The sequence below is a fragment of the Drosophila elegans genome, unplaced genomic scaffold (assembly GCF_018152505.1).
Source record: "Drosophila elegans isolate 14027-0461.03 unplaced genomic scaffold, ASM1815250v1 contig_476, whole genome shotgun sequence".
NCBI lineage: Eukaryota > Metazoa > Arthropoda > Insecta > Diptera > Drosophilidae > Drosophila > Drosophila elegans.
The window spans coordinates 16,082,250-16,104,116 of record NW_024545863.1 but is presented as its reverse complement, the minus strand read 5'-3'; the positions used below and the strand labels follow the sequence as shown (position 1 = coordinate 16,104,116).

Here is a 21,867-nt window from a genome sequence, read left to right as displayed (position 1 = left end):
TTTTGTTTTTTGTTTGTGCTGAAGGAGCTCCCCGGGGGCTGCACCTCAATTTGTTTGGCCGCTTGGCCAACTAATTGTGTGGAAGTTTTTGCCCGCCCTGGTATCTTGACCCGTTTTCAGGTCTCGGTTTTAATGATGCCAAAAGTGACTTGGCCAGCTGCCACTTTGCATTTTCTGTCCTATATTTTCTGACTCATAATTTAATACTGACCGAAAAATATTAAAATTATACCCATGTAGATGATTATTCAAATGCCATGTAAGCCAGTAATGGGAATTTCATAGGGGCTTAATGCACACATTTGATAAAATACACATTTGTGTTTCGAATTGGCAGAAGAGCAGTCAGCTTTTGTTCACCACCCAATTCTATTTCTATAGAGTTTTGATACACATAGTAAACAATGGCTCATGATGGGCTTTCTAATTATAATTTGGTTGATTTGTGGATTTCATTGTTTAAACTATTTGACTGAAAGCAGAGAAAATATATAGTTATCCAATTGTAGTATACAAGTACATGTACATTTGAATTGGTTTTTTAACTAAAAAACCCCCTGTCCGACAAAATAGATTTCTCATTACCTGGGGAAAATACATCAATTTCTATAAGTTTATGTTGGGGACCATATCAATGTATTTAATGGCTTGCCATAGAAACCTGAGTTAAGCCACAGGACCTCGATTCCAAGTTGATTCAACTTGACCGAATTTCGCATTCGACCTCGCCCACAACTGCGTTTGGAATTCTTAAATAATTGTTAAATGATGCTTGTTATGTCAAAAACAGGGACCCACTCACACATTTTCCCACATCCTTCCTCACATGGGGGAAAATCACTTAGGAACCTGCCTGAAAAGGAACCAGGGAAAAAGTGGAAGGCAGAAACCAAGCAGGCCACTCTCCGAATGGGGAAACACTGTCTAACACAGCATGAGGCACTTGAATTTCACTTGCCCCCACTTAGAGCCCCAGCTCCAGGAATAAGAAAGCGGAGAGCAGCTGGAAAAAATGAGTCAACTTTCACCCCGCAGTGAGAGAAAGGGAGGGGGCATCAGCAGGGAGCACTGTATAAATCTATTGCCTGCCACTAAGTTACGGTCTGCCGAACATTTACATTTCGGCTTCAAGATTTTATTTGCCAGCGGACGAAGGATTCGGCCAAAGGGCCACAGAAGTCCGGGTCCAGCCCTCTGCCCTCTGAGTTTTATATTGTTGCATTTTGTTGTTGCCCAACTAAATGCATTAAACACGAGAATTTATTGCCCTGAGCTGCAGAAGTAGCTACAACTAATGCATTCGGCCTTTAATTTTATTGGGGTTGAAAAGGGATTCAGTAATGCCATAGGTTTCACCGAAATGTTCAGTGTGCATGGTTCTGTATCCCAAGATTTCGGTCACCAAAAACACAGGTACTTTTCCCTATACCTAAAAAATAGCCTTTGTATACACATAGATAGGATAAACCTAAAAAATAGCCTTTGTATACACATACATAGGATAACGGAATTTCTGATTTTAACTAGAAACTATCCTGACGGCTGAGAGGCAGAGAAAGAGAGAAGTCTCTCTTAGAAACATTTGACTAGCTCAACTAGATACTAAATTATTTTATAACAGGTATATTAATAATTTCAAATCAGAGCGCCTTAAATTAAAAGACCGTAATTATATATTATATTTATTAATTATATATTTTAATTATATATTATAATAATATTATTCTTAAACAATTTAAACTATCTAAATAAAAATTTAAAATATATATTATTCATAAAAATTAACTGACGATTTTAAATTTTTATCATATTCTTACATAGTTAAAATTATTAAGAAAAATGTTGTTTGTTATTTATCATATTTTTAAATCAACTCCAGCGCTCAACCGGTACAAATACAGCGCCTGCGCTATCGGATTAAATGTTATGTAATGTAAAACAAAAATTCTAGGCTGTTACTTAACATATTTTAAAATCAGATCCTGATCTCAACAGAATCAAAAACAGTTTCAGCGGTTAACCTGTTCAAACGACTATTTTACATTCCAGAATTTTACATTAGTTCACTATTTCGCCGCCAGGGGGCGACAATGAGAGTAAGGATATATGCAACCCGCCAAACGGCCAAAGCGCCATCTATGTCTCAGTATGCGCGGCTTAGCTCGTAAAGCGTCATCTAAGAGTCATTAATTTTGGGTTGTGTCTTGACTATATGAGGATCAATTTGACAGGATCCCTTTGAAAACTGTGATTACATATATCCTTACTCTCATTGTCGCCCCCTGGCGGCGAAATAGTGAACTAATGTAAAATTCTGGAATGTAAAATAGTCGTTTGAACAGGTTAACCGCTGAAACTGTTTTTGATTCTGTTGAGATCAGGATCTGATTTTAAAATATGTTAAGTAACAGCCTAGAATTTTTGTTTTACATTACATAACATTTAATCCGATAGCGCAGGCGCTGTATTTGTACCGGTTGAGCGCTGGAGTTGATTTAAAAATATGATAAATAACAAACAACATTTTTTCTTAATAATTTTAACTATGTAAGAATATGATAAAAATTTAAAATCGTCAGTTAATTTTTATGAATAATATATATTTTAAATTTTTATTTAGATAGTTTAAATTGTTTAAGAATAATATTATTATAATATATAATTAAAATATATAATTAATAAATATAATATATAATTACGGTCTTTTAATTTAAGGCGCTCTGATTTGAAATTATTAATATACCTGTTATAAAATAATTTAGTATCTAGTTGAGCTAGTCAAATGTTTCTAAGAGAGACTTTCTCTCTTTCTCTGCCTCTCAGCCGTCAGGATAGTTTCTAGTTAAAATCAGAAATTCCGTTATCCTATGTATGTGTATACAAAGGCTATTTTTTAGGTTTATCCTATCTATGTGTATACAAAGGCTATTTTTTAGGTATAGGGAAAAGTACCTGTGTTTTTGGTGACCGAAATCTTGGGATACAGAACCATGCACACTGAACATTTCGGTGAAACCTATGGCATTACTGAATCCCTTTTCAACCCCAATAAAATTAAAGGCCGAATGCATTAGTTGTAGCTACTTAAAGCTGTAGTTGTATTAATTCATGGAACTACTGATTGTAAACCCATTTAATTAATAGTATGAGATCTCGACAAGATCTCCACCACCATATACTCTATGGTGCATCTACATACACACAACTATTCAGTCGCCATCACAGTTGTTTGAGAACCATGTACTTCTAGAAATTTTCCACCCTCACACACACAAGCAAACACGCACTACCGTTAACCAATCGAACTACATCTTTAAATAAGTTGATACTCTGGATTTTTGGATATAAAATGTGGTGCATCCATGGTTACAATATTCATTTCAATTTGTAAACACAATTTGTAAACATGAACACATCAAATACTTCCGTGATCTTCGTTGATGACATCACTGAGAAGTTAGTTCACGATGTTGATGCAGCTGCCGATCTTGATATGAATATTCAGCGCTCATTTTATCCAGCTATTACATCAACCCAAGAAATTCCTGAGGACCTGCAAAACTTAGAATTGGATGAAAATCCAATCGGTATGAGCTCCCAGGAGTATTTGGACTCCCAATTACGACGGAATGTGGAAGAAGAATCGTTCGCCTGGATGCTTACAGCCTTTGGACAACCAATAGAGGTGGAAACCATACCGGACTTCCCTGACGATGACAGCGTATTTGATGGAGTGGAAGATGCTGACCCAAATCCTTATTTAGATTTACTTAATGATAGTTGGAATCAAGAACTTTGTAAACAATAAAATAAATAAATAAATCATTAAAAAGTCAATATTTAAAAAATCTTTTTATTTATTTTAAATATCTTGGAATACTTCGAATTTAACAGGAACCTTGCAACCAATAAGAAAAATAAACAGAATATTAAAAAATCAATATTTTAAAATTTTTTTATTCATTTTGGATAGCTGGAAATACATCGAACTTAACATTGTTTTGATGTAGTTATGTTCGGTTCATTAAAATGTTCGTACATAAATTTGATGTTTTCTTTAAGATGGAAGTTATGCTTCAGTAGTGTATGCATATACAAATTGTGTCGCAGCCAGAATTTTGTTATTTCAGGACAAAAACCACATTGATAATAACACGATTTCGATTTTGGATAGCTGAAGTTGTGTATTTTCAAGGTATGGTGTTTTAAACCATTACGAGTAGAAAAGGTTTTCGGATAAACACACAACTCACAAATAAACGCTTCCATTCCGATTCTATAATGAACTGAGGAATATCAGATGAACATGACCTTTAAATATGATTTTGAATTGAAATTTTGAATATATGTGTTTATATACTTTTGTCCATAATATATATTTGTATATTGTATATATTTATATACTATTGTACATAATATATATATATTTGTATATAGTATATATTTATATACTATTTTCGTTGTAAATAAGGGCTTCGAGAGTATAAAAGGCTATGTATTATTCTGTAAGTAAATTAGTACACATTCGGTATTTACCAGAAAATAATCAATTCCTACAATCCCAATTCAAAATGGTATGTGTGTTTAAATGTTTATATAATATAATATGATAATTAACTTGATTCTTCAGGACTTCATATCCACCCTAAATGAGTTAAAACCTCTGATTGGTTATACAAAAATTGAAAATCTATGTATTGGATTTGAATATAAAATCATTGGATGTAAACTAAAGAAAACACCATATGGAAATAAAATAGCTCTTTATTTAACAGACAAGGACAACGAGCATATATGGGTTTTTCTACCAAAAAATTATGTAAACAAGTTTTCTACTAAGACACCCTTTAAGAAATTAAAAGAGAATGGTATTTCTCATCTTGTATATAAGGGGAAAGATATGAACAAATACAGTCCTGTAAACATTGAATTTTTGTCTTTAAATAAATAAAGTATATAGTGAGAATTTCCTCATATAAACCCCAAAGATTCTCTTTTAAACATCAGTCTGGTTCTCAATCTAAAGGAGTGAAATCATATTAAAACCCAACAAAACAAAAATGCTGGCTAAACAAATTCAGTTGTTTTTGATTCAGTTCGAGGATATGATTTTCGAGGAGCACGTTACTAGACTGGATTATTTACGCATTACACTGGAGGATTTGGCTGAAAAAGAGTTAATTCACTCAAAATTTGGATTTCACTACAAGCTTTGTCCCTGGAGTGATGATGATGCAGAGGTTGGACCAGACACATGCCAATGTCATAGACTCCCTATATTACAAGACGAAGCCCTTAATATTATGTTAAAATATTATAAGTTGAATCAGAGACTGTATAGATCCGAAACAATAAATAATCTTAATTGATTTTAATTAAAAATTACTTGTCTTTTTATTTTTTAAAATATTTCTTAAACATTTGCAGAATTAACTTATCGTTATAAAAAAAGTCATTTCGCTTAAAATTTTTTAGGAAGCATTTCAATGATTTTTTTTTACATTTAAACAGACCGTATAGTATACAATAATGACCACAAGTGTTTGAAAAATAGCCTTGAAGTTGCTGTTTATTAAACAAATATTTAACCGAATTTTTTCTTAAAAATGTAATGAACTCTTTTTTTTGAGGATATTGGCCATATGAATCAAAAAATTCTGCGGATCTATTACTTTTGAAATGGAATGCAATCCAATGAGTTCCTGGTTGGGTTGAAGTATCAGTGTTTGCAATAATTAGCGCTGGAAACTTTAAAATAGTTGATGGTAGTTGATCTGATGGGAAAACTCCTTTAAATATAGATTTTGTATATGCATTCTTAGACAGTAAATTATGTATTTGTAATGTATTCATATTTAAAGAAGAACTCGGATATTTCGATTCTTATCAATATCTATCATTGAATCGTATTCACAATAAACTAAACAAGTCACTGCTTCAGCAAGTGGTACTGAAAATCGACCTTCAATCCTAATAGTTCCTTGAGATATTAAATTCGAGCAAACCGTTGAGTTTGAATGATCAGCAGTTAAGTCAAAGGCTAATATAAAACTATTTTTATCAAACATTTCCTTTGTAATTTGCAGTCCTCGATCGTAATGTTTTATTCCAGTTCCTCTAAATAGCATATTATAACCTCTTGCACTTTGTGCGTTTTCAGCGCTCGAGTAATCAAACTCTAAGGCTTGAGAAGGAACTTGAACTCCATTTACCAAAAGATTAAATCGTTGAATTTTAAAATGTTCGAAATCGAATGGATCCAAACTACGATTTCCTGAGTATGAACGGTTTTTTACCATACAAAATGCTAAAAAATTTGGTAGCTGACCGATAACTGCGTTATCTATTGATAAAGTATTGTTTCCAGGGTATATTGTAAAAGACTTTACTTCGACTTTGTTAAATGGGTATATAGCATTTTTGGTTTGTAATACATGATGATGAGCTAATAGTATGCTGGGGTTGATAGTTATATGATTCATGAAAAGTTGAGCTTCTAATATCTTTAGATTTGATTCCGATTCATTTTCCATTAAATAAAATGCAGTTTTCTCAATATTGAAATTAATCCTTAAATCAACATTGTTTACGAGCAGTTTAGGTTGATTAAAAATATCTCCGTGAACTTTACCAAATAGTTCAACCTTATTACTATTTTTGAATATATTTTTTAGGGTATCATTTGTTGTGGGATAAACATATTGACCCGCAGTTATTCGTCCAAAATTTGGATAATAACCTTGAGCTGATAAGTGACTTTCAGAGGCATCACTACCGTAATTTAAAACTGTCTGCAAATATGCTCTATAATGGTAGTTATTATCACTCTGTGATACCAATATGTTATTTAAATAAACTGAAGAACTTCGAAAAATGGAATGTAGAATATTGTTTACTACACCCACGGTATTTCCTTCGATGGCACTGTTGTCATTTTTTCTTAATTGTACTACAAGACGTATATAAACACTTGATAAATCTCTATATGTTTCACCGTTACCCAAACAAACAAATTCGATTGAAGAAGCACTATCTAATGATGCAATTGGATTGTATGATACTTCTTCAGTTTTTAGAATAGAGCTTTGTGTAGGGTGCGGAGCAAACAAATCCAATTCACTTTTCATACATTCAATATGGTTACTCATTGTGTCTTAGAGAATATATCGCTTATATTTAATTTTCTTGATAACTTTTTTCTTTTTTGCGGCGTTTTGGTACGTTTACTATGTGTTTTGGACGTTGAATGAAGTCTTTTTTTCCTTGCACTACGCTTTTTATTCCGTTTTCCATTACCATTTTGGAAGCGAGTCATTTTATCAATTGCTTTATTTGACAGATTTTGTAAAGCAATTTTACTTTGTTCTTGAACAATATTTCGTAATGGTTTTCTCCCGAGATCATTAATTACAGCTTTTCCAGTTTCAGTGGCTTGATCTTTTATAGCATTTAAGCCCGAAAGAAAAAGTGGTTTTATGTAGTTAAAAAGACCACTAAAAAAGTTCCCGATTCCTCGCCCTTGTTGAACTATTCGAGGTGATATATAAAGACTTCCTATATTACTTAATCCTCCACCAGACTGATTTAAATAATATTGATGATAAGATTTCACCATGGTGACTATTTTTATTCTGAGTTACTTATAATAGAGCAAGTATTATTTATAGTATAAATCTTTTCCTTCTTCTAAAGTGAAGAGTAGTAAATATTGGGACTACCGATGTTTCAAACGGTACCTTATATCCATTTGAATCTGTAATTAAAATTGAGATCTCGTTTGGTGACCAGATGTCTAACGGGTAATATTCAATATTTTTGAACTGAATATTTTTTTCTTTTCCATTATAATGTAAAACACGAAGACAACGGGGTCTTTTACTCCCAACAATTCTCGGTTTGATTATATCGGTGTAAATAAAAATTAATCCAAGTTCAGGTGTTTTTGATTCAATGGGTACATTAGTATATCTAAATGTTTCAGCATTTACTAAACTTATAAATTCTGCTTCGGGGTTTTCTATATCTTTAGAAGTATTTATTTCTTTATCTGATACATGTTTGATATAATTATTTAGATAAATGTCTGTAATTCCAACTTCCCAATCATCATTCATATCTTCAGGAATATTTACAATATTAGTAAATGCACATTTAACATTATCAGGAAATACATTTAGTGAATCATTACTGAGTAAGGTGATATAAAACTCATGTAAATAACCCATTTTAGAATTAAATATGGCAATTATTGGTATGAAGTCCAATTAAGTTTGTTTTTTCCTATTTGTACTGGATTTCTAGTTCTAACCGATCTACTTAATTTTTCACGTCCTGTTACATATCTTAGATTTTGAAATGGAGATGTTCCCGCTTTAATTTTTTTAAATTTACTCTTAATTTGCGTTGTTTATCATTAAGCTTCACTTTTGTCACTGCCATCTTCTTAACATTTTCATTAGTATCTAAAAAGGAAGTTTCACTTATTTTTCGTTTGTTATCCAATAAAGTATTTTTTCTATTCGACTTAAAATCTTCATCTTCGCTTTCAGATGGTAAGTCAGGAAGTTCAACCTTTTTTGGAAGTGATTCATCAAATTTAAATTTAGTCCCCGAAGAACTAGGTTTTTCATCAATCCAATCAATTGTTTGGGACTCATTAGGTCTAGTTAATGTAAGAGGTGTCTTTTGATCAGTTTGTCCATGCCATGATTTATTTCGTTTTTTATTTTGGTAATAAGACAATTCTTGGCGAATTTTTATCCATTTATCGAAATCACTTATTCGCTGATCGTTTAAAATTGGTAAAAATTTTAAACTTATTAATTCATTACCTCTATTTTCGTTAACCAATTTCTGATAAGTGATGGGGTTCATTAAAATTACTTTGTTTAAATTATGTTTATTTTTAAACATGATTCAAAATTTTTCCAAAAATTCCAGAAAGCAATGAATTTATTAGAATTGGCAAGAAACCACCTTTTTGAATTAGAACTTTTCTCTTAGAATTTAAAGAACGCTTTGGACAGGATAAATATCGTAATACTTTTTTATACTTTTTGAGTGCAGTTAAATGGTTTTTCGTAAGCTTATGATTTCCGTGTAATGTGTTTAATACGATCTCTACTAATGTTTTTACCAACTCACTATCACTATTACTTATAATTGCCTTACGTAGTTTGTTGTTAGCCTTTTTGAGTACATACAATAAATGTTTGTTCGCTTTCAAGCGATTTAGGTTCTTTTTGTAAACCATTTTCATCTGAATAACACACTGTAAATTTTAAATTAAAAATGTCAGTTCTAAATCTTAAGAGATCGTTGATTCCTTGGGTGAGATCAATTAGTAAATATCCATGAGGTTGCTCTGTTACTTCTTTATATATTCTGAAAAGTTCTGACGGGTTTTCTGGATAAATTTGTCTGGCTAAACATTGAAATTGAAGTTTATCACGAGGATTTTTAAAAACAACTATGTATTTTGTGTTTAGTGAGATATCTCTGGTATGCGATGATTTATGAAATATATTTTGAGTTACGACTACTACTGATAAATTTCTATGATGTGATCCTTTCGTAAACAGTTCACATACACTTTTATTAAATGCCCCCATCATTAAGTCATCCAATATTAAAAGAATAGGTTCCTTATTCTCATTTTCAATTATTTCGGGAACTCCTTTATGATATTCTACGTTATTAAAATTAGGTTTAGCACTCTCCTCTCCATAACACCAAATAATTCGATCTACTGAAACATTTAGCAAATCATTCTTTTTGTTTATTAGATTTTCGAGAAAGGTTGTTTTTCCAGATCCTGAAGGGCCACAAATTAACATTGTGAAGGGATGTATAAATTGAGTGAACATTTTTATTTTCATAAAAATTATCCTTGAATTACAATATGTGTTTATTTAGATTTTTCCTGATCACGTTTTTTAGCGCAGTTCTTTTCGAAATGAGAATCAGATCCACAATAATTACAATAAATGAGTTGAGTATAACCCTTTTTGCGGGGGTCATTCCCAAACAGGCCCTTGAAGGAATCCATTGATAAAGACAGCCTCTTAGTTCAGTGATAATTTTATTACTGATGGTTAAACATATATGTTAGCATTACAATATACTTCATAGTTGGAATGTTCTAAGATTACAAAAAGCTTAAACAGATTATTTAATGAACATCGAAGTGGTAACTTTTTCTTGTGTATTTTACAATTAGTGAAAAAATTAGGTAGTTGAGTTAAGCTTTTTCCAATATCAATATCAACAATTGTAGTTGATAAATACTTAGATAGAAAATGTTTTTTAATTTCACCACGGACAATAACTGAACTATACTTATTTAGGGGAGTGAGTATTTCTTCTAAACAGGTATATGGTACATCTCCAGCTGACCAATCCAATCCATTAATATTCTGTCGATTTAAGTGTTGCTGTTTAATTGTTTCATTATCCAATTCCTTTATATTAAATGGTGGTTGGAAATGAAAAAAATTAGGAATCACTGTTCCGGCTTGCATGAATGCAAGTTCCTTTACAAAAATTTGTTTGTTGTTTCCGAGTAAATATTGGAAATCAACTATTACGCTTGAACTTCGATCTACGGTGTTCATGGTGGGATGAGATTTTTTAATCAACTGAGTGTAGAACTGTCTGAACACTTCCCTTTATATAGCGGTCGGATTGATTCAAACTAACAGTTTTAAAATAGAGCTCAACCACTATGGACATGTGTCAAGTTAAAAGCAATAAAAAACCCCGAAAGAATCAGGATCATGAAGTCATTTTCGGGTTCGAGTACTATGTTGTACAAAATTTAAAGTTGAAATGCGGGCTGTCAACATCACGAAAATTCGTACCAATGATCTGGATGCAACAAAGTAAAAATAATTTCGTTGGATTTGAAAAAGATCAATGGATGCAACTTCTTACATACAAGGAGTATATTCAACTAAAACTTGATCAATACGATTTCTTAATGCCCGATACAATTATTGATCACCCAATCATGTCTACTATTAAATGTAACTTTAGATTTCGGAAATCTGATAAGCAGTATGTTATAGTAATAAACCAGTACGGTAACAAAATTGAATTTGATAGTGAGTCCTGGAGATCCTTACTGAGATTAGGTATATTTTTTACTACATTTTTATGTTGGAATTCAATATTAAGTCAACAAGTTATATATCTTTATTATAATCACATTATTCCAAAGTGTGTTTCATTACAAAAGTATGATGTTCAATTATCTGATTTGGAGGGATCTTACGATAAAAATGTTAAAATAGATTTAACACGATTGTGTTTTGAAATTTCAAAAAAGATGCGTAAAGAAATAAAAAACGATGTACTTGTATATAAGCAATCACTAATATCTAAACGTTCATCATCACCTAATAAAAAATAAAGAAATGAGTAAACAGCAAGTTGTTAATGAAATTCATAAACAAGCTCGAAAAAACTTTACCCGTCGTAAATTTGTACAAAAAGGGATAAATGATACCTGGCAAATTGATTTAGTTGAAATGATTCCTTTTAGTAAAGAAAATGGTGGATATAAGTATTTACTTACTGTTATTGATACGTTCTCAAAATACGCTTATGCCATCGCAGTTAAATCAAAGTCTGCACAGGATGTAGTTGAAGCAATGAAAACTATATTCAAAACAGCTAAAACTACGCCAAAAAATATTCAATCAGATCAAGGAAAAGAATTTTTTAATTCTACATTTGAAAATTTGATGAAACAAAAACAAATAAATCATTATCATACCTACACACATTTAAAGGCTTCTATATGTGAACGATTTAATAGAACATTAAAAAATAAAATGTGGAAAATGTTTAGTATGCAGGGAAAATATATATGGATACACAAAATCAAAGATCTTGTGTATGAATATAATAATTCATACCACAGAACAATAAAAATGAATCCTGTGGATGTATGCCCTAAAAATGAAGAATTCATATTAAAATCAGTTTATAATATGCCCAAGATATTTCCACAACACAAATTTTCAGTGGGGGATTACGTTCGAATAAGTAAATATAAGGGTGTATTTATAAAAGGATACGAACCCAATTTTACGGCTGAGGTATTCAAAATAATAAAAGTAAAGGCAACTTATCCTGTAACATATGACTTGGAGGATTATAAGAGTGAACCTATTAATGGATCATTTTATGAACCGGAACTTCAACGAGTAAAAGACCCTAATGCATTTTTAGTAGAGAAAATTTTAAAGAAACGAAAGAATCAACTTAAAGTTAAGTGGTTTGGTTTTGATGAAAGCCACGCTTCATGGATCGATAAACAAAATCTACTGAAATAATAAGATGGAATAGAAACACATACACAAAATTATTTCTTTTAAATAATAATTTATTTATTTATTTATATTTATATAATATAATATATTACAAATTTACAATGTATACATTAATATATTTTAAATACATTTTGATTAATCTTAATTCTCATCTAAAATATTTCTAATTTTAAAATGACCGTAAGCTAGCGTATGTATATTATCGGATAATATAAATCTTTTATCATCCTTATAATTAAGACTTATTTTGTTAACAATCTCAGTATAAAGGTTATGAGATCGACTTCTAATAACTCGTTGTTCACCATAAAAAGTTTTCTTTTGTTTAATACATTCTATATAATTAGTATGTGATAATTTATTTACAACCGATTTTTGAACTCCCTTTATCTTTTTAATACAATCATAAGGACTTTGATCTGAATTTTGATTAGGTTCCTTTACAACTAAGAGCGAGTAGGCTTTAGCCTTTAACCCTGCGAAAGACTTCATTATTTGACCTGCATTTTCATCCTTCATTAAACCCAATTCTTTATTATTAACTTGAGGTATATTATAGATGTTATTTTGTTTAAAGTTTGAAGTATCAAACCGATTCAGATTTTCTTTGATTAATTTATAAAAATCTTCTTGCGTTGACAATATAAAGGAATCAGTATCCATATAAATAACTTTTGATGAAGGACACTTAATCGATAGAAAATTGTAGAAATAATCATACATTAACCATTTAGAAAGTTCTAAAACACTTGAACCAATATATATGGGTTTATCATAACGTATGCGAGATTTTGTGGCTTCTATTGCAGCTAAATTGGGTCCAAAAAGTGCTACACTGTGAAAATTGTGACTAGCTATTCGTTGTCTAAATCCAGGAGAGTTCTGTTTTGAATGGTAATGGGAAACTAGAGCTATATCTCGTCTCTTTTCAACGTTTTCCATAGTTTTTCCGTATATAGCATTATTCATTAATTTATAGAAATTTTTTTCAAATTCATTTTTAGCTAATTTTCTATGTTTTGTATTTAAATCTATATAGGGTTTTAACCAACAAGATTGTCTAAATTTTAGTATTCTGTGAATTTTTTTTATTTTAAGTCCATGTTGAATACAAAGTTGCAGATATTTTAAATGAATAATATAATTTTCTTTATTACATAAGTCTGCAATTAATTTTGATATTTTGGAGTCTGGAGGTATTTTACTTTCAGGACAAAAAGGCAGCGAATTATGAGCATCATGAATTTCAGTAGGGTATTCAAGGTCTACTTCTAGCATAAATCCGTAATCCCCTTCTGTTGATATATTTTTAATATCGAATTGATTAATTTCCAGATTATTCAAAAATTTAAATTCTGATATAGGAAGAGGTTGACTCATAGCCCATCCATATAAATTATTAGCATCTATGTAAGCTAAAAAGTTAACAGGTTTGTTACTATCAAAATCTTTCATGTACTTATTATTAGCACACGAAATTCTTTGGGTGCATTGAGTCAATCCCCCTCGTATAGATCTTTTAATAAAATTGTACATATCAGGATTGCTTATTAAAGTTAATTCGGTTCGCGTGAACTTTAACATAGCATCCCAGGAAATTGATGGAGCTGTTACATAATTAACTGGGTCAAGCTTATATATTTGTAGGCATATTATTCTAAAATTCTCAAAAACATCTGCTAAAATCATAACATCACTTTCTAAATACAATTTTAAATAATCCCTAATACTCTTACAATTAAAGGTTGACCAAACCTTTTGAGCAAATTGGTAAGCCTCAAAAGAACAAGGTTGGTCTGTTAGGGAATTATAGAAATATTCAATTGGCGGGAGATTTTTTTCTTCCATTTTTTCAAAACTATCTAAAAAGTCATATGGGAATACCCCTTTTTGTCTCATTTGATTAAATTTCTCCCCTTGAAATTTAGTTTTTAAAAGTTTAAAATTAGATTCATCCATGTAGCTAGCTAGTTTTTCTAGACTAGAATTTAAAAACCTGTTGGAATCTATGAATTGAATTTTGTAATAATCTTTTTCATCAAATCTAATAGTTTGGGTCAAAGCAATATATAATTCCTTATTACAAGGAATCGGTTTTAAATTATTTCCTAATTCCTTAATAAATAAATGAATGTCATACCTAGAAAGGTTATGAAAAACTACTGGGAAAAACGCTTCAGTTAACTTATAATCTACTTTACAATTTTTATGGATATAGCCTATATGGCTACCAGAAAATTGATCATAAAACATTTCTGCGTTATCCCGTATCGGTAACTCACAGGCACAGCAATTATCGTTGTCGACGGAGATAGGTTCGCATTCATCTTGGAGCCTTGTTTGGGTGGTCCAATATTTGTGGTATAAGCCCTTGGTAGTATCCTTGAGTGCTTGACAAAACTTTTTAATGCAATCATCTCCTTTAAAAGAAAATATATTTATTAATATTAAATCACTTTAGATTGTAATATTGTTTTTACCTTCATAGGTCCATTGTCTATTAAGACTTGGGTTATATTTATGTACCACAAAAAATGATACAGCGCAAGCAATATGCTCTTGAGATGTTGTTGTAGATGAAATTGATGGATCGTTTTGGGTTGTGTGAACTTTTTTTAATACCGCTTCAATGTCTGCATATATAACTACCGGTGGTGATAGTTTTTTATAAAAATTTTTAAATTTTGTTATGGTATTCGGCTTTGGATATTCCGCAGCCACTTTACCGCATTCCTTGGTATCATGTGTAGAATTTGTTGACGTTATAAACTGTAAACAGTTTTCACAAAAATAGGCAGGGGTTCTAGATTTTGAATGCTGTGAGTAGCATAGTGTTCTCATACAGGTTATATAAGCATAATGCATCAAATTGTTGTTTGAAATTGCCAGCAAATTGATATGGGATGGTCTCCCCTTAAAATCAGTTCTTACTACTGGTCCAACAATTTGTGTTCCTTTAGAATCGTGTTCGTATACGTTAACACTAAAGTTGGGGTTCAATTTCTCAAATTTTTTTATCCCCTTTTTCGTAATAGGAAACTCTATTCCTGAAAAATTAAGTTCCACTTGTTTGTACTTTATTTTTTCTTGTGAAATGTTAACATTTATATATTTTATGGGGAGTTGTAATTGTTCTCTAGCAAACCTCCGTTGTCTGGGGTTAGAAAATGTTTCCAAAGAATGACTTTTATAAGCTATAGAAGCTAGTATACTCCACTTAAAACAATAATTATCATTGTTTTTAACATTAATTAAAGCGTTCTTAGCCTTAATAGTAGGAGGTGCTGAAATATATCCTCTTACAGGAATGTGCTCCAGTTTTATTATTGTAATATCAAAATATTTAAATGCTTTTATTGCCCATCCAGAATCTCTTTCCTGGAACTCACTACTAGCATTTGATAAATAATCGATACCTTCATCAATTCTAGTAGGTAAGTTATCAACATCATACACAGATATGTAGGCCGTTCCAAAATGTTTAAAGGTTTCAATACACTCTCCCTCCTCTGTGTATTTTACATATAGTCCATATACTTGTAAACTGAATTTTATTGATATGTATTCCTCTAGCCATCTAGTAAGAATTTGTTTAATATTATTTTGACATTGATTATAGAATTCTTTTATATCAATAAAATTGGATGTGCTGGTTGATTGAACCCTATAGGATTTGATTGGGAATTCTGTATCTGAAGCCAGATGAATTATTTCAACATCTGTTACTCTTCTAGCAATTGCATTCTTATGCTTTTCCGATTTTAAATGTTTGATTTTTCCGGTTTGGGGATATCTTTCTCCACATAGATCGCAGATAATTTCGATTTGAGATTTAATCCTTTTTGGATTACTCTCAAGAGCGGAATTTTCATCATTTCTACTTCGCTTAATTCCAGCACTCGAAGTAGATGGTAGCTGGTCAATAATATCATATTCGTTGATATCTATCTTTTTTGTATTTTTGGCCCGGGCTTGCATTAGCGCATTGAAAGCATTTTTTGGTCCTAGACACATTTTATAATGATCACTAAATTTTTCACAATCTACATCAATTGAACATAAATCACAACTAATCTTATTTTTTGGTGCAATACCATTTCGAGGTTTTGAGCACTCCTCGTAATGAACTTCGAACTCCGACAGATTAATTTTGTTATTACAAATATCGCACTGCACTGAAGCCATTGCTTAATATTTTTTGTTTATACTTTTTATTAAGCACACAAAAATTAAAAACGAAAATAGAGTTTTAAACAGAACGCAGTAAACCGACGATGTCTATTCGTTCCTTAGATCCAAAGAACTAACTTTTACCTGGTTGATATAATTGAACGAAGACTCTTTTTTAACTATCTCTGTTTGGAGAATAGGGTAGGGGAGACTCGTATATATTCGATAAACATATGGGATTGTGGGTGCGTGTTTGCTTGTGTGTGTGAGGGTGGAAAATTTCTAGAAGTACATGGTTCTCAAACAACTGTGATGGCGACTGAATAGTTGTGTGTATGTAGATGCACCATAGAGTATATGGTGGTGGAGATCTTGTCGAGATCTCATACTATTAATTAAATGGGTTTACAATCAGTAGTTCCATGAATTAATACAACTACAGCTTTAAGTAGCTACAACTAATGCATTCGGCCTTTAATTTTATTGGGGTTGAAAAGGGATTCAGTAATGCCATAGGTTTCACCGAAATGTTCAGTGTGCATGGTTCTGTATCCCAAGATTTCGGTCACCAAAAACACAGGTACTTTTCCCTATACCTAAAAAATAGCCTTTGTATACACATAGATAGGATAAACCTAAAAAATAGCCTTTGTATACACATACATAGGATAACGGAATTTCTGATTTTAACTAGAAACTATCCTGACGGCTGAGAGGCAGAGAAAGAGAGAAAGTCTCTCTTAGAAACATTTGACTAGCTCAACTAGATACTAAATTATTTTATAACAGGTATATTAATAATTTCAAATCAGAGCGCCTTAAATTAAAAGACCGTAATTATATATTATATTTATTAATTATATATTTTAATTATATATTATAATAATATTATTCTTAAACAATTTAAACTATCTAAATAAAAATTTAAAATATATATTATTCATAAAAATTAACTGACGATTTTAAATTTTTATCATATTCTTACATAGTTAAAATTATTAAGAAAAAATGTTGTTTGTTATTTATCATATTTTTAAATCAACTCCAGCGCTCAACCGGTACAAATACAGCGCCTGCGCTATCGGATTAAATGTTATGTAATGTAAAACAAAAATTCTAGGCTGTTACTTAACATATTTTAAAATCAGATCCTGATCTCAACAGAATCAAAAACAGTTTCAGCGGTTAACCTGTTCAAACGACTATTTTACATTCCAGAATTTTACATTAGTTCACTATTTCGCCGCCAGGGGGCGACAATGAGAGTAAGGATATATGTAATCACAGTTTTCAAAGGGATCCTGTCAAATTGATCCTCATATAGTCAAGACACAACCCAAAATTAATGACTCTTAGATGACGCTTTACGAGCTAAGCCGCGCATACTGAGACATAGATGGCGCTTTGGCCGTTTGGCGGGTTGCATATATCCTTACTCTCATTGTCGCCCCCTGGCGGCGAAATAGTGAACTAATGTAAAATTCTGGAATGTAAAATAGTCGTTTGAACAGGTTAACCGCTGAAACTGTTTTTGATTCTGTTGAGATCAGGATCTGATTTTAAAATATGTTAAGTAACAGCCTAGAATTTTTGTTTTACATTACATAACATTTAATCCGATAGCGCAGGCGCTGTATTTGTACCGGTTGAGCGCTGGAGTTGATTTAAAAATATGATAAATAACAAACAACATTTTTTCTTAATAATTTTAACTATGTAAGAATATGATAAAAATTTAAAATCGTCAGTTAATTTTTATGAATAATATATATTTTAAATTTTTATTTAGATAGTTTAAATTGTTTAAGAATAATATTATTATAATATATAATTAAAATATATAATTAATAAATATAATATATAATTACGGTCTTTTAATTTAAGGCGCTCTGATTTGAAATTATTAATATACCTGTTATAAAATAATTTAGTATCTAGTTGAGCTAGTCAAATGTTTCTAAGAGAGACTTTCTCTCTTTCTCTGCCTCTCAGCCGTCAGGATAGTTTCTAGTTAAAATCAGAAATTCCGTTATCCTATGTATGTGTATACAAAGGCTATTTTTTAGGTTTATCCTATCTATGTGTATACAAAGGCTATTTTTTAGGTATAGGGAAAAGTACCTGTGTTTTTGGTGACCGAAATCTTGGGATACAGAACCATGCACACTGAACATTTCGGTGAAACCTATGGCATTACTGAATCCCTTTTCAACCCCAATAAAATTAAAGGCCGAATGCATTAGTTGTAGCTACTTGCAGAGGATGCCATTGCCTTGATAGTTTATGGGCCTTGACCACTTCAACTATATTTTTGGAGGGCCGGAAAATATCGCCGCAAACCCAAATATACTTTTATATATATTTATTTTAGTGGAGTTTCATTCATTCATTCATGTATTGCATTCATTGCCGTTCCACTTGCAGGACGATCATAAAGCCTTTCGACGCCAATTGGAGGATAAGCGGCCAATCGTCGAGAGCAATTTAACGAGCGGTCGTCAGTACATCGCCAACGAAGCAGCCGTCTCGGATACCAGCGATACAGAGGGTAAGTTTTATGACTGGCACACTAAAAAGTCGCCCACTAAACTGCCCATTAAGGGGACCACAAAAAGATTTTCCATGAATCTTCTCAAGGGCTCTTGTGGCGCAGAACTGAAATTGGATTCGTTAGGGTCGGTGGGAAATCATGATCTATAAACTGCACGAGGAATAATAGACAATGTCGTGGTAATGGGATAGTTAAAGGGTTCGTTGACACATTCCTCAAAAGTGTGAAGATCATGATATGAGCTTGACAGCTTAAATACCAGTTTATTTGCTTTAAGTCGTTTATGTGATTTTTGTAATTAACATGATAACGTTTAGTTGCTTACACAATTATGTTCAGTATTGAAGACATTTGAAAAATAACCCAAAACTAACATTTTAATTAAATTTATCAGTTTCTAATTTAATGTTTTATGTAGGTCATTCATTGATACACACATTCAATTGAATATCTCAACAATTTTATTTCATAACAAGTGAATTCAGCAACAACCATTTTCTTTTTATCCAATTTCCACATTCGACCCACATTCCGTAGGGCATTTCTCAGTTGATTGAACTTTCTGTCGAATATCTCTCACGAATCAATGAAAAACTAACATGTAAGAATTTGCTTTAACTATTTTACAAAAGCTTAGTAAGCTCAAAAACCACACTACCACTCACACTCACACGCACACTCACACGCACCCAAATCCAAGGATAGAACTTCGGGACGTGAGCGCCTAAAAGTAGACAACTGTTGTTGGGCAACCAGAGAATTGGCAATTGATTTTGCACCACCACACTTACCACGTGCGCCCCTCAAAGCTCAGATCTGTAGTTTTTCTTTTTTTTTTCTTTTTTTTAGACTGTAGTTAACAATTTAGCAAATGGCTGTGAGGGTTTATCTTGGTGGGAAAGGAGGTTAGTGCCTGGTTGGGGATTTGTTTTCGATTTTTTTGTGGCATCATTGGGGCCCGAGGAGATGGGGAGGCGTCAACGATAATTGGGACCAGAGCAATTAGAGCGATTAGTACGCTATTAGTGCCAACCATCAGCTGTGGGAGAGATTTGGCCGCGTCCCCAAATCACGGTCCGCATGTGGCCTTTGATTTTAGGCATTCTGATGTTTATTTTGTGTTGTGGTTCGCCCAGTCGAATTCAGCGAGTGGGCTAAAACAACCAGGGCAAATGAATTTTAATGTACATTGAAATGAACAATTTAAACAGCTAATAAAACAGATACTATGTTTTGGTGGAAAATAAAAAGATATTTATTTATACAAGCAGATATAGTTTTTTAAGTGGTATAATGGACTATTACATTTTATCAATTCAAATTTTAGTCTTACTTTGGGGTTGCCTTCGCGATTAATAATTAAATCCAGCTAATGTTTTTAAGACTCAGGCACATCATTTTCACAGATCCATATAAAATAATAATTTTAATATTTCACCATGGCTCACCAATCAATTTAAAAATCAACTTTTAAGTTTGTTCTTTCTGTAAAGTCAAAATTGAAAAAGAAAAGTTTCGCTCTAGAAAGGCAGTGAAGCGAGCAAAAAGCAGAAAATATTCAAAGCGATAAACTCAATCTTTAAATTGAATTTGAATATTACAACGAAACTTCGATGGAGATGGGAAAAAGTATTCAACTCTCGATATTTGCTTAGCATCACATTACCAGCTGTCCAACCTCTCCTTTGGCCATAAAAGTTGCTCGCTGTCTCCGTCCGTGCATTAAATTAAATTTGGATTTACCCAACTTTGAGTTCGCCTTGTTGCTTCTCTTTTTTGTGTAACTGTGCTGGCTTATAGCAGCCTGAAAAGCAGCAGCAGCAGCAGCAGCTGCCACTCGACTGTCAGTCAGTTGGTCGATCTGTCTGTCCGCCCGTCTGTCTGTCCGTTCGTCCGTCCGTTCGTGAGTCTCCTATTGCATTTCCCTCAGCCGCAAGAGCGCGTCAGTTTGTCTTTCGAATTTCCTGACACTTTTCCTTTTCGATTTTCCCTCAGCCGACTGCCTTTCATCTTTCATTGTTGTGGAAGGAAATAGCTGATGGTTTTGCGGTCTCACCGAAGCTAATCGATGGCTTAAAGACATCGATATTCATTGAATTTATCTCGAAACTTTGGCTCCAACTGGCCAACTGGCCCGACCAGCTAATTGATTCCCCTGGCGCATCAAATTTGAGTTCCTCCTTTGTTTTCACTTAACTTTCAGCTTGGTATTCCCAAGTGCTTACCTGTCCGAAAGATTATTTTATTGCAAATTTAATCACAGCCAGCAATCAGCATAATCAAAGTGGCAGCACAATCATCGACCCGGACAGACATTAAGAGCCATAATATCATCTCTAATTCATAAACTCTCGTACGTGCCAGGAGCTGAGCTATATGGATGGCAAAGAGGTGCCGGTGGGGAATCCAGGAGGCATACTCCTCAATTTAATGGCAGCACAATTGTCTTTTTTGTCAGAACTTTGTCCTTGACTTGATTTTCATAAATTTTCCAACGTTCTCCTATCATAATCTTTTCCTTCTTTTAGCCAACCATGATTCCGACTCGCGTTACATGTCCGCCGAGGAGCAGAGCCGTGAGCTAACACGCAGCATCCGGCGGGAGGTGGGAAAACTTTCCGAGCAGTGGAACAATCTAATCGATAGATCTGACAATTGGAAGCATCGCCTGGATGAGTACATGACGGTAAGTCGAGACTCGCAACTTTTGCCTCTCATTTCCTCTGTGACATTTTCATAATTTGAGTAGGGCTTATGGAAATTCGAACTCGAATTACGCATAATTTTCCATGGCTTTTGCAATTTGCTTTT

At 32.4% G+C, this 21,867-nt stretch overlaps 1 protein-coding gene across 17 annotated transcripts in view; it reads left to right on the top strand.

Moving 5' to 3' along the window:
• Positions 1-21,867, top strand: part of LOC108135750 (dystrophin) — a 165,673-nt gene that overhangs the window by 106,805 nt on the left and 37,001 nt on the right. For all 17 annotated transcript variants that reach the window (XM_041709561.1, XM_041709560.1, XM_041709570.1 and 14 more), the window contains 2 exons: positions 18,930-19,053; positions 21,585-21,742. In XM_041709561.1, coding sequence (XP_041565495.1) covers positions 18,930-19,053; positions 21,585-21,742 — 282 coding nt within the window. The remainder of the gene's footprint in view (positions 1-18,929; positions 19,054-21,584; positions 21,743-21,867) is intronic.